The 13,137-nt window shown below is 53.3% G+C and overlaps 1 protein-coding gene across 1 annotated transcript in view; it reads right to left on the bottom strand.

Moving 5' to 3' along the window:
- The window catches only part of LOC104499383 (disco-interacting protein 2 homolog B-like), a gene marked incomplete at both ends in the record, with an annotated part of 11,281 nt that extends 3,808 nt beyond the window's left edge, over positions 1–7,473 (bottom strand). The window contains 3 exons of the mRNA XM_010142881.1: positions 951–1,076; positions 1,893–2,042; positions 7,402–7,473. Coding sequence (XP_010141183.1) covers positions 951–1,076; positions 1,893–2,042; positions 7,402–7,473 — 348 coding nt within the window. The remainder of the gene's footprint in view (positions 1–950; positions 1,077–1,892; positions 2,043–7,401) is intronic.
- Positions 7,474–13,137: the final 5,664 nt, after the last annotated feature.

The raw sequence follows: 13,137 nt of genomic DNA, 5'->3' as shown, positions 1-13,137 counted from the left end.
ATCAACCCCCTACACCACATTCTACCTACTGGCCGAAGTAGAACGCAGGCACGAGCCGCAGGAAGAGTCCAGACCCAACGCAAGGGCTGACCTTCACCTGCGCAGCAGCCACAGCTCCCAGCGTGCTGCAGGCCAGGGCAGGCTAGGAGCGAGCTGAGACCCAAGCGGACACCAGGAACATGCATTAGCCCCCAGCAGAAAGGAAAAGAAAAAGGACAGAGGAAAAGGAGGTGAAAGTAGAGGTGTGAGTGGAGCGGCCCAGCAGAGCGGTTTCAGAGATATGAATTCACAACGAGACAGGAATTCATTCTCCTCAGATGACTTCGTCAATCCGAACGACTGTGATGCTTCTGCACAACGAGGGACAACACACAAGTCACTGCCGAAAATCAGACACACGCATGGTGAAGCCAGTGTACAGCTGCTTGGAAACAGGTTCAGTAACGCCCGCTGCACATGCACCGTAACGGACACTGCGGTATCCGAGGAATTCCGCTGCAGCCGTTACGAGGGAGGGGTTAGGAAGGAAAAGCCCTGCAAGTCACGGAGTCCCGCAGGACCCCCTCCCTGGCCCTTGCCCAGAAAAGTACATCGCTGCAAATCCTTTTCCTGTGTGGCGAGCGCTAACCCTGAACGAAATCGAAACGTGAATTGTGCAGCTGAAGGAGGTGTGAGGGAAGCAAGAGAAGAAGCCTCAGTCCAGAACGCCTGCGCAGCTCTTGCCCGTGATTCGTTAAAAGCTCCCAGAAGGGGAGGCATTTCCGCAGCCCCAGCAGCAGCTCAGGAAAACGAGCAGCTGCTCCGAGGCACCTGGAGAGCTACAGGAGTCACACGCTACCTACAACGTGCTGAAGAGCTCGAGCGCTCCGACAGTCGCAGCCTCTCGACTTGGGACCTGGTGGTGACCGTACCTTACCATCCCCACAGACACCGCACCACCAGAACCTAACCTGGGGGCGTGCAGGCGTCCGCCGGGGACTGCACGAAGGTGGAGCGCCTTTTGGTTGGCATGGGCAGGGCCATCTTCTGCTCTTTGTGTTTTGCCAGGGCTGCCTGAACGGCTTCCGTGTGGATATCTGCAAAAGGGAAGTGCAGAGACTCAGTTTTGCAGCAGGGGAGGAGGAGAAAGACCTCCCGAGGCTGACCCGCGCGCACACTGCCGGCCCTCCGCGTGTGAGCACCCCCCAACCCACCACACTTCACCATCGCTCACGTAACGTCGCCTCTTTCTCAGGGACACTCACTGCGGTTTCGCGAGTTCCCAAGCTAATAGCAAGACCAGTTCTTTTAGTCTGGAATCTTCTGGACTAGTCATTAAATTTTTGTGTCTTGAGCAACTTTCTAGAACCGCAACCCCACCAGACTGTCCCCCCTCAGCCAAAGACTATCCTAAAACAGGCCTGTGCCTGATTTGGAGGACACACATCATCTAACGGCACCCACGGCCCCGGGTGCAGCTCTGCTCCGTAAACCAACAGACAGGTCCTGAGCCCGTCGGGTTTAGGAGAAACCTTCTGGTTCAAAACCCAAACGGATGCAGCTCGCAGGCAAATCCTGACAGTTACTGACTGCAGCTGTAGAACCTGCTGACTGGGAGGGGAACGGGCCAGGACGAGGCTTCGTCCCTCGGCAAACATCCAGGACTCTTTGGGGAAGACACATCACTGGTGATGTGAAACAACGGGAGATGTGCCGCTTCCCGTGAGAGCACACCGCACCCTCCTCACCCCTAACGGGAACCGCTGGGGGACTCCTGCCCCTGTCCTTACCGGACCGGTAACGCTCATCTCTGGCTCCTCCTGAGCGAGCTCGGTGGAATTTGGATGGAGAGCACACCGCGCCCTCCTCCCCCCTAACGGGAACCGCTGGGGGACTCCTGCCCCTGTCCTTACCGGACCGGTAACGCTCATCTCTGGCTCCTCCTGAGCGAGCTCGGTGGAATTTGGATGAGGATGAGGATGATGATGGTGGTGCTGAGGCTGGAGTTGCCGACGGAACAGGCATCTGAGTTCTAGATTCCTTCTGTAACGCTGGATCAACCCCTGCAAAACAGCCCACAATTCGCTGAGAGCAGGAAATAAAAGTAGCTTTTTTTGACCATTCCTTTCTCTTTTACCACATAATTACAGGATTTCCCCCCCTTCTTTTTGGAGCGAAGCGGATCTGATGAGTCGATTAGTGCATCTGTCCAATCACATCCCGATCAGTTTATGATATGTCTGTCCCTACTTTGACCTTACTAGACAGGTTTTTTCCAGCTTTTTTCTCTCAGGGGCTGTTGGGCACTTGAAGTGAGAGACAATTTACCGCCCGTCTGAAGCAGGTGACAGAACACACAATCTCCCATCATTTAAGTCACTTATCAGCGCTAAGGGGAGACGCAGCCAGCTCCGAAGAACCCGTCAAACAACACAGAAGCAAAGGGGATAAGATTCAGATAAACCGTGACAAATGAAGCGGGAGGTGAGGCGGGTAAGTCCCACATTCCACCCAGGGCCACTGGCACGAACTTCAGCGTTCGGCGATTTCGTATCGCTGTGGTTTGCTCCCTCTTCTGCCCAGCGGGAACAGGCCGGGGCCACACTCACGACTGCCTTAAGAGGGAAGAGAATTAGCAGCTGAACTCGGGGTAAAGCGGTAACACGTCAACTGCTTGTAGAGCTCCCAGTCCCTTACAGCACTGCTGTGGGCAGTCACTAAAGGGCTGATGCAGTAAGTCTGAGTTGTGAAGAAGAGCAAACCCGTAGAAAAACACGCGGAGAAGCTGGGTTTGTACTCAGTGTTCAGCTGCTCAGCGCGAGTTACTGACGGGAAAACCAGTGACACGGCAGCAGCAAGCAGCGACTCTGCTGTCTGCAACCCAAACAGCCCTCCAGCCCGCCCGGTTCTGGCTCCACCAGTGGCTTTACCAGCCCGGAGAAGATTGTTTTTCCCAGGAACACAGGGAGAAAAATAGAGAATCTGCTAAGAAATCAACACCCATCATCCAGCCAGGGCCACGAGGAATCGATGCTACTGGAGGCTCAATTCTAAAACGAACCTGTGCGGCTGTGGGAACATTTGAAATCTAGCAACGATGGGTCCTAGAGCTGGAATTACCTTCAGGTCATCACCTGGAGCCATTTGAAAACAGCAACTGTGTCACCTAAATACACGTCGCTGCTGAATTCCCACCAGCTAACGAAGGGTTGGAGAAATGCAGAGGAAACCGCAAATCCTGGACTCCAGTTCCAGTTCCACCACTTTGAGTGTGTGGGTTTAGGTAAACAACTCATGGCAAGTGCCTCGAGCTCAGGAACTGACAATACCAGCAAATCACACCGAACTAGTTGGAGAAATCTTCAACCAGCTCCTACACCTCCCACCCCCCCGAAGAGCAGAACATTAATCGAATGGCACAGCAGAGGAGCCACCCCCTCAGCCCAGCCCTGCGTGCTCTGGAAAACACTCAAGAGCACAAGGAGCACGAATTTCTCTCAAGCCCCAGCATTTCGATGGGGCCTGGGAACCCTGCCCAAGCTCTTCAGCCCCTACTTGGACCGGTAGCAGTTCTGCGGGTGACACGGGCGTTCCGTGGGGACAAGCCGCCAGCTCGTGTATCAATGACTCTAAACCAGCAAAAAATCAGAACTTACTTCTAGTTCAGAAGAAGATGTTCTGCTAGCCAAACCGTCCCAGCCCAGGTCAGGGCGACAGCCAACCCCTCCCCACGCTCACTGGCAGTTTTTGGACACCATCACCCTCCCCAGAGTTCTGCATTCGCCTCTCAAAACACAAACCAGCACCCAGCAACGGTGCCAGCGGCACCCAAAGGAAAGGAAGAGGGAGTCTTCTGCGGGTCAGGGGCCGGACCCGAGAGCTGCAGGACATGGATTTAGGGCCAGATTTTCAGCTCAAAATCCCAGTTCACCCATGTCCAAAGAACCCGTGTTTGTGGCCCCGTCCCGTCCTCCTGGCACACACTAACCCAGAGGTGGTTCAGCGCTTCTGTAGCATTCACCAAAACCAGGAGGGTTTTATTTTGATCCAAAGACAACACAGCTTCGCGGCCTGGGAAGGAGAGCTGGACGCTTTCTGATCTGCTGGGTATTTACGAATTCAAGCACCCACTAGATGTCAGCAGCAGATTTAACACTATTTTAAATGAATTATTACATTCATAGTCAGTTCTCTCTTCGAAGCCTTGCCGAAGCGTCTCATCTGCTCTGCAGGGCATCAGCAGGCAAACATGACATCCCATTTACACGGGGATCAAACGTGCCTGGAAGCGACACGACACGCCGAGAACAAGCCCCGTTTAACTCTTTTGCTGTGACACAACGCGGTGCTCAGGGGAGAGCGCGGCGCCGCGGGAAACTGCAGAGGGTTGTACGGGGGGCTGAGCCTGGCAGGTGACAGGCGACTTGTGCAGCGCTCCCTTGCTGCAGCTCCTGCGGCAGCATCCGACTCCACCGGGACATGAAAGGGAACTGATTTTAGATTTGCTTGGGAAGGATGTTACAGTTTTTTGAATTGTCCTTAGTTTTTAAAGCAGAATTGGCTGCTTTGTGATCCCCACGTTTTGCTGAAGGAAAAGGCTCGACCATTTAGAGATTCAGAGACTTCTTTTCATAACAAGATTTTTAGATTAAAGGAATCATTATAAGCATCACGTCTGATCAACAGGGACAAGTGTTTACCTTAATAACAAGGACAGCGAGTGCTGGATCCACCTGGCAGGAAAGCAGCAGGCAGAGCTGTAATTCTGCTGGTTTGCCCAGAGAACCGGGCAGCAGCGCCAGTGCCGGGCTGCCTGGGCCGTGCTGCAAGGTGGTGTTTTCAACTACGCACCCGTAAAAATCACGTAAGCACGCAGCTCAGGTTTGCGGGGTTCACAGGGCAGCCTGAGCAGCACCTCCAGGACACGGGGCCAGCCCGGCAGCGGGCAGGGCGCCACCACCTCGGGGCCGCTGCTGCTGCCTTCCAGCGCAGAGCTCGCCGGATGCAGGAGACGCCGAGCAGATGGATCTTAATTCTGCCCTGCACAAGAGGGGAAGGGTTCGGGTGCTCCACTGATTTCATCCTGGATGCGATTTCAAAGATGGAGAAATTCATTTCCTAGAGCCCAGTGAGAAGCTTCATTTGCAATTCTGATACCCCTCAGACTGGATAAGGAAGAAAATAATTCCCCATTTGTGGTAGCTGCAAGTCAGGTCTTGTAAATGGGTGAAACTCTCCCAAGAGCACTAAGCTGGAGCACGTGTGCGTGATTTACAGGTTTAGACAAAGCTGGTTTATCACTGGTAACTGTTCCAGAGTAGCTCCCGTCTGAAATAACTCATGCTGAAAGACGGGGGGCGGGTGGGTGGGGGGCATATTCCTCTTGTCTCCCAACACTGTTCCCTGAGGTGCTGGAACACAAAACCCCACAGGATCACCTTCATCTTCCCTTTCCAAAAGAAAGTTCAGTACTCTAATGTTCTCTTTGCCTGTTTAAAATTTAAATTTTTCTTTTTTCATCATCGTGAGAACAGAAAACCGGAGCAAGAGCACTCCAGAGTTACATAAAAAGGTTCTGACAGGGAACCAGTGCCTAATGAACGTAATTTCCTTTACACATTAGCGGAGGAACCCAAAGCATTATCGTAAATTGCAAGAAAAGGTGCCCTGCCAGCAGCCTGTGTGCGAGAGCCGCTGCTTTTGGCAGCAGACACCCCTGCAGCCACACTGTTTCAGCTAAAAAGATGTAAATGCTTTTCCAGACCTGCAGCAGCGAGCAGGGACCGGAGCTCTTCCTCTGCGGGGTCTGCACCGAGCCAGCAGCAGCGGGTGACACGAGCAGCTGGGTCCAGGGAACTCAGCAGCGTCGCTTCCCGGCACAGCCGGGTCACAGCCCCGGCGCGCGGCAGCCAGCGCTAACGGAGGAGCAGCGGCAGTGCTGCTATCGCAGCCCCATCGCTGCAGCCAGCTCCAGCTACAAAAATGGATGTTGCAGCAGGAAAACATGTGTCTTTAGGTAATTAACAGCGTTGCCTTAACTCTGAAGTAACGAGGCAAGCTCCCAGAGGCAATGGGAAGGGAGCGCAGGTTTAGCAATAAGAATCTCCCCAATTAAGGTGCTGACATGCCCTGACACGTCACACCTCCCTTTGCCTGCTTTCACATCTCTGAAATGGAGACGCGACAGCAGCTCACGTCGGGAAGGGGCTCGGAGCAATGCAGCGCACCAAGCGCCAGCAGGAAAATCCTCTCTGTTGTGGACGCTATTAGTTTTCTGCTCATTAACAAGGTGACCTGATTCCGAATCCCTCACGCATGACTTCAGCAGGCTTTTTGCAAGAGGAGATTCCCAGACGGGGGGGCAGCTGGATGTCAGATATGGGAGAAGCTGGAGGACCGAGCCAGAACGGCCGTCAAATCGCTCCTGAATCGGTGACCTCCTGTCAGCCCGTGCCGCCTCCTGCCCTCTGCCTCATTCCGCAGCTTCCAGAGTGCGACAATTAACAGAGCAGGGCCGCAGACCGTCTGGCCACACACTTTTTTTCCTCCTAATTAAGCGACATTTTCGGAAACAAACCCAACGCGGGTGCACAGTGACAGGCGTGAGGGGCACACGATCACGTCCTCAGATGAAAAGGAGCTTGGAGAGCTTCAGCCAGACCCAGACAGAAGAGCTCTGCCAAGAGGGCTCCTGAACGTGCGAAAGGAGCCACTTTTCCTTCTAGGGCTCCGTATCTCCACTGGGAAACACGCTGGACTGAGAGACTGAAACCTGCTCAACTACTGATAAAGATCATAAGGAGGGATGAGTCACGTGCATCACTTTTTGGCTTCTTTAAATAACAGGAACAGACTTCACAGAGGTAGCGACCGAGTCATCAGAGCTTCCTGTCACCTCCTGGTTCAGGGTCCTCGGTCCTCAGGGAGCTGGTTATAACTAAATCTGAAATTTCAAGGCTAATCCACAATTTTTCTTGCCCTGCTACAGTCAGTCCGTCAGCTCGGCAGAACACACCGCTCTGGTGTACAAAGCGCCCACTATGGCACGGACCCGAGAACGGGCACCGGCAGTAGATGAATTTGCAAGCAAGAGAAAGGCGAGAAACAACTGGGACAGAGGAGAGCAGGAACGGAACAGTCATGTGTTTTGGAGCGGCAGCACCTCAAAGGTACCAGCTGACAGTGGCAGACTGAGCCCTTTCACGTTCCTCAAGCAAGTGCCTGAGTGAGCTGCTCTAATTGCAGCGATCCCTCCCCAGCGGATGCGGGGCTGATGGTCACTAAGTGCACTTTGAGCCTTCGCTCCTGTTTTATACTTTTCTGGCAGCAGTTCAGTCTCGGTGAATTACAGTAAGTCCTCTCCCAGCTGCCTGTCACAGCCATTCACCCCTCAAGCCTCACGCCAGCGAAACAAGCACCTACCTTGGGTCTGTGGAACATACGGAGCCAGCAGCTTCGCTCTCTTCTTCTCATACCCCTTCTGGGTGATGTCCCCTAAAACCAAGGAAAGAAAACTCGTTCAACCACGTCCTCGATTTTCTGTTTCAGTTTTGCTTTGGTTTTTGGTGACATGACGGTTTTACCGAACGCAGCGATGCACACGCTGATGAAAACCTGAAACTAAATGAACGTGAGTACCTGAGGATTTCAAAGCCTCCGTACCAGAGAACTTCGGCAGTTTCCCTTGGGATCAGAGACAGACACTATTTAAATGCAGTGATTTGACTCAGAACAGCTATCGAAACGGAATATCAAAGCCAGGAAAACCTAAACCAGGAACCTCGGAGTGCAGGAAAATACTCTATAACCACAAAGCCAGCCTGGGCTAACGAAACGGAGGAACTCCCAAATGACAGGGCAGAGGGAAGGTGCCAGTTCAGAGCCTCCTCTTAAACCAGTCCAAGTGAGAACAGCTTTTTGCTAACAAGGCGAGCCCACTGCAAGGGCTGCTCAGGGCACCTCCGAAAACACAGGTGGTGTGAACAGAGTCCAGTTCCAGGGCAGTGCCCAGCAGGCACACGCTGTGGTCCAGGAGATCAGCCTGTCACCACAATTCCTTGGTACTCGGGGAAAGCTGAACGGGTCTTTGGGGTTTGTAACCTGGTGGTGGCTGTAGTTCCGCTCTCTGCTGACCAGTAGGAGCAAGTGGAAGAGATGCCTGAGCTCCCCAGAAGCAAACACTCCAGCAGAGAACAAGTATTAGTAAACTTTTCCCTTTTAAAAAACCTAATCTGTCTGATCCTGGAGACGTACCATCTGGCTGCTGCCTTTTGTTTTAATTTCTCACGTTACATCAGAACCACAAGAAAGACTGAAACCTTGAAGGGATTAAAACAAAGAGCCCTGCAGCATTTCAAGCCTTTCTGCAGCCTGACCTGCACTTGTAACCTCTTATCTCTGGGGGCTGGAAGCCATCAAACGCGCAGCAGTAAGAAAACAGAGTTATCTGGAATTCTCAGACTAAAATGAAGCCCATGTTTGTATGACAACAAGAAACCAGTGGTCCCAAACGACACGTCTTCTGTGCCGTCACCGGACTATTGCAGGGCAACCATGGGAGACCCCGAGCAGCACCTGCCGTGGGAGACCCCGAGCAGCACCGGCCGCTGTGCCTGCTGCTCGACAGCACCCTCCTGCCAGGCAGCTCAGCCTGAGCCCCGAAGCCCCGGCAGAGGAGGCGGCTGCAGGGCTTGGAGCCGCCAACACAACCAGTGTCTCTCTGAAAACATTCCAGCGAAGTGGCCGGTGTGGATATAAAGGCGATTTGCAGCACTGAAACGCTTGGGAAGGGGCTGGACTGGACTCCTTCCTGCTGGACATCAAGTCTCAGCGTCACTTCAAATGCCCAGACCGAAAGTTTTTTGAAGTGAAGTGGGTCCTGACGCTGCTTAGCGGAGGGCGCGCGTTTGGACACAGGATTTTATCTCACTCCTCTTACATTACGCTTGAGTCAGGCCCCAGCAAGTCCAGGCAAACCCAGCAGCTGAAAATGAGAGTGTCCACGAAGCACTGAGATGCCAACCAAAGCAGTAATTTTAGTGCTCGATTGCAACGCACGGCTCAGGTAAAGGAATCCAGCTCACGACAAAGGTATGCTGCCAGCGAAAGAGATGTTCCCCTTTGAAACCAGAGCTGCGCAGAGACCACCCACCACAGGGGAAGAACATTCCCATGGACGGCAGGAGCTACAAAACCCACCGGCTTTTCCACACTCCGCTCCTCCGCCTGCAGAGGCGGTTGGAAGCCCCTCGCCTGCTCCTTTGGGCAGCAAGCAGAGCAGGGTGCCCGTCCCGTCGGGAACCGCCGCCCGGTGCGGGGAGGGGAGGGACTGCTCCGCGGACGGCAAACCACGGACTGGTGTGTAGCTCGTTACGCTGTGATTAATTTCTCCACAACATTTAATTGGACTCTTGACACTGGTGGTTACGCACCATGTGTAATGAAACATGTGCCGCAGAGGAGCGCTGGAATTACCAAGGAACACCAGAGCAAACACCAGAGCAAACACCAGCACGCTCCGTTTAGGTGCCAGCAGCATCACATTCTGCTTGGTGCACTGGGAAGCAAAGAATTCTCTCTGCTCACTTGTTGCATGCTAACATCCTACCCATCAACCAACCCTCTCCTCACGGGAACGCGAGCACCGTGGGTCGCAGATCTGCGTGGGGAAAGCTGAAGCTGAGGTGAGAGACTGTGAAAAACAAGAAGGGAACTCAGGCCAAAACACCGTCTGCAACCTTCGCCTCCAGGTGTCGCAGATCATTTACGCTATTGCTCAACAGAAGGATTCTCCGAGCCCGTGTGTGGGCAGGGGTGCGAAGGAGCCTCCATACAGTCGTGATCCACAGCCACGAGAGCTCTGCCCAGGCTGACGGCTCAGGAGCGAGTGTCCCTTTAATACCCTGCCCCAGTGGAACAGATTTATTTTAGATAAAGCCTCTTCTCTGGCCACACAGAATCCAAATGTGGGATCAACCCACTGAGACAGAACCAAAGATTCACCAAGGGAGAAATTTTCTTTCACCCTATTCCTTTTCTGCTGCTCTACAGGAAATGGAAACGGCGAGATGCGAACACAGACGTGGACATCCTCACCGAGCACCACAAACTCCCGAACAGGAAGAGCGCCAAGACAATAGTCTGCAACCTCGAGAGCCATTCACTCCTGCTACGTAAACCTGGTACTTCACCAGCCCCGCTACCATCAGTGGGTGACATCTGGGGTGCTGAATCCTCCCAGAGAGCTGACAAACCAACCCGAGAAGCACAGCCCCTCGCCCCCAGATGCCAGGCTCAGCCCTATAAAGAAAGCACCGGCAAAGCAACCCAGCGCTGACAATCGGGCTTCAAACTGGTGCTGCTGGTTGGTCAGTCCCAGGAAAGTCGCAAACACACACACTTACTGCCGAGGCGTTTTTTGGCCCCCTCCCAGCCACAACCATTCCTGTCCGTCGCGTTCTATATCTACCCGTGCTCCCTCCACGCGCGCAGGAGGCCCTGCAAAGGCAGTGGCATCTCCTCAGAAGAACACGAAGCTGCGGCTTCTTTCCAGTCAGGACCCTCATGCCGTAACCAGCCGGAACATTCTTGGACGTCATCATCTTTCCAAGTGCGTCCAAATGGGATGTCGGGAATCTTTAGAGCTTTCAGTTTTCTTTAAGGACACTTGAACATGAGCTAAGCTGCCGATGGCTGGCGCAGGGCGGGAAGAGGCTCTCCTTCCCTGAGCCACTGCTGCAGCGACGGCACCATCAGCTCAGGTGAATGTCTTCAACCACCACAGAGATCCAGGACGTTAGGACAGGCTGCAGCGTCAATACAGACCACCACCACCACTACCCTCCGGTTCACCAGCTCCACACTCCACCACTCTCCTCACTGTGCTACCTAAAACTCAGCAGTTTTCCACCCCTACCAGTGCAAAGCTCTGCTACCACCTTCACGACTCACTAAGGTTAACTCAACCTGACCCATGAGAAATGTTCTCCTGCAGAGCCACAAGCTCAGTTTTCCTGCTCGTTTTCAGAGCGGGATGGACCAGCTCCAGCCAGCTTCACAAGTCTGATGAAGGAGCAACGATTTTTCCTCACTTGGAATGCCTGGACAACAGCCCTGACTGCAGACACCTCCGTGACGGCATCCAGGAGCCCTGCTTGTTTGTGGTTAAACAAGGGCACATTTGAGAAGCAGAATGCCCCAGAAAAAAGCAAAAAATGGCTTCTGAGATGCATTTTTCATATGATTCTCCTCATTTCTTGAGAGGAAATGAGAACTGATCCTCATCATGTAAACCCAGTCTGGGTGTTCTGACCATCGAGAGCACAAAGAAAAGACTCGTTTGGGTGTGATGGCAAATGGAGGGGTCTGGGCTCAGAAGCGCAGGGCACCACCTCTGGTCACGACGGTGCACCTTGATCCAAACCACTCCAGAGAGAAGCCGGTGACTCCAGGAGTCTCACCGCCCCGAGACGCCAGGCTGCTTTTCAGCAATTAGAGCTGATGATCTATTCTGAACCGCGGTGCTCAATCCGTGCAAGGTGGTAACACCAGCTAATCCTGCTCCGCGCAGACAATGCTCCTCTTTCAACATCCTGCTCCCCTTCCCCCATGGAACGAGAACACTGAATCATTTACTGTCTAACAAAACCATAATTACTACAGTGGAGAAATTAGGGAAAATGATCACGTAGCGCACAGCATCTCCCAACAAAGCCTCCAAACACTCGACTGTATCGAGAAACAGATCCCAATCTGAGAGCAGTTTGTATGGGTTTTTAAGAAATGTTTGTATGCTTTTAAATAAAAACATGTTGATGTTTCCAGCAGTTTATGCTGACAGCAAATCCCGGAAATGAGCCCCAAAACACAGATAGCTCCTGTCTTTATTTAACACCAAACACCGTATCAAGATTACAACAAAAGTAAGGAAATAAATTCCATTATCTCCACGGCATCTGCTTTTCAGGTCTCACCCCTACGAATGACCTTGATGACTTGGCCTTTCCTGCCTCCTCCCCTGCTTGATCTCCAGGCACACAGGACAGGCGAGGCCTCGGGAGCTTCCTCACCGCCAACGCGCTCCAAGGGCGTACAGCACAGAGCCGGGCTTTGCAGAGCTTGGCTCTGCAGCTCCTGCCCTTGGTGAGCAGCAGATGCCAAACTGGAGATGCCGAAACCCCCAAGCGCAGCTGAAGCTCAGGCTGTTCTGTTCCTGCACTCCACTTCCAGATAAGGTCTTTCGAGTGTGACTGGAAGTGCTGGGTGGCACGTCTGAGAAGGGCAGAGCGGGGAAGGAATGCATCGAGCACTTAGGGCTGGCAGGAAACAGATCCCAAACCAATCACCGCAGCTCTTCAGGAAGAAGCGCCGTCGTCTCTCATCTACTTACTCTGCAACTAAATCCCATCTCTCCTCCATTTCCTGGAGGACAAGCAGCTCCCAGACGTCCTGCACTACCCCCCCACGACGGTTTCACCAAGGCTTAAAGCCAGGACGTCCTCAATGCCAGGCTCTGGATGGCCTCAACGGCACCACCTGGACCCCGTGGGTTCAAACAGACCATTCCCGGTAACTGGCCTCGCACTCCTGCCGCTCTCTGGCTCTAACTCCAGCACAAAACCCACGTTTGAAACAAGTTGAGACAATTGCCTCGTCCTGTCTGAGGCCAAACGATGATGCAGCTTCAAAGATTCCCTGCTTCCTCCCGGTGAAGCTGTCTGTCAGGTTTCTTCCTTGAAGACAACATCAAGGGCTGCAAACTATCCAGTCTTCCGGACAGAAGGCACCGATTTCTTGAAAGGAGCAGAGCCTTACTCACCCGGTACGTCACCAAAAACCCCCGAAAACCAAGCGGAGCCGGTTTGCGCTTTGCAGCGCCCCTTGAACAGCACCATTCTGTTCCCGGGAAGAGCAGGAACAGCCTGCTGCCGAGAGCAGGGGTTGACAAAGCTGCGTTTGTTGAGCACCAGCGTTACGCTGCTACAGCCTCAGCACTGGAAGTCTCACCGACAGATCAGCTCCAGATTAATTTACGCAGGCAGAACAAGCTCCCTTGGCTCCAGCACTGCGGGGACTCTGTTCCACGCTTCCAGAAAGCTTTTCTCAAGGCTTATGAATGTTGCTTTACCAAATTAAAACTATTTTAATCTCAACATTCAT

The sequence above is a fragment of the Buceros rhinoceros genome, unplaced genomic scaffold (assembly GCF_000710305.1).
Source record: "Buceros rhinoceros silvestris isolate BGI_N320 unplaced genomic scaffold, ASM71030v1 scaffold21909, whole genome shotgun sequence".
Classification (NCBI taxonomy): domain Eukaryota; kingdom Metazoa; phylum Chordata; class Aves; order Bucerotiformes; family Bucerotidae; genus Buceros; species Buceros rhinoceros.
This window is presented reverse-complemented; position numbering and strand designations above follow the sequence as displayed.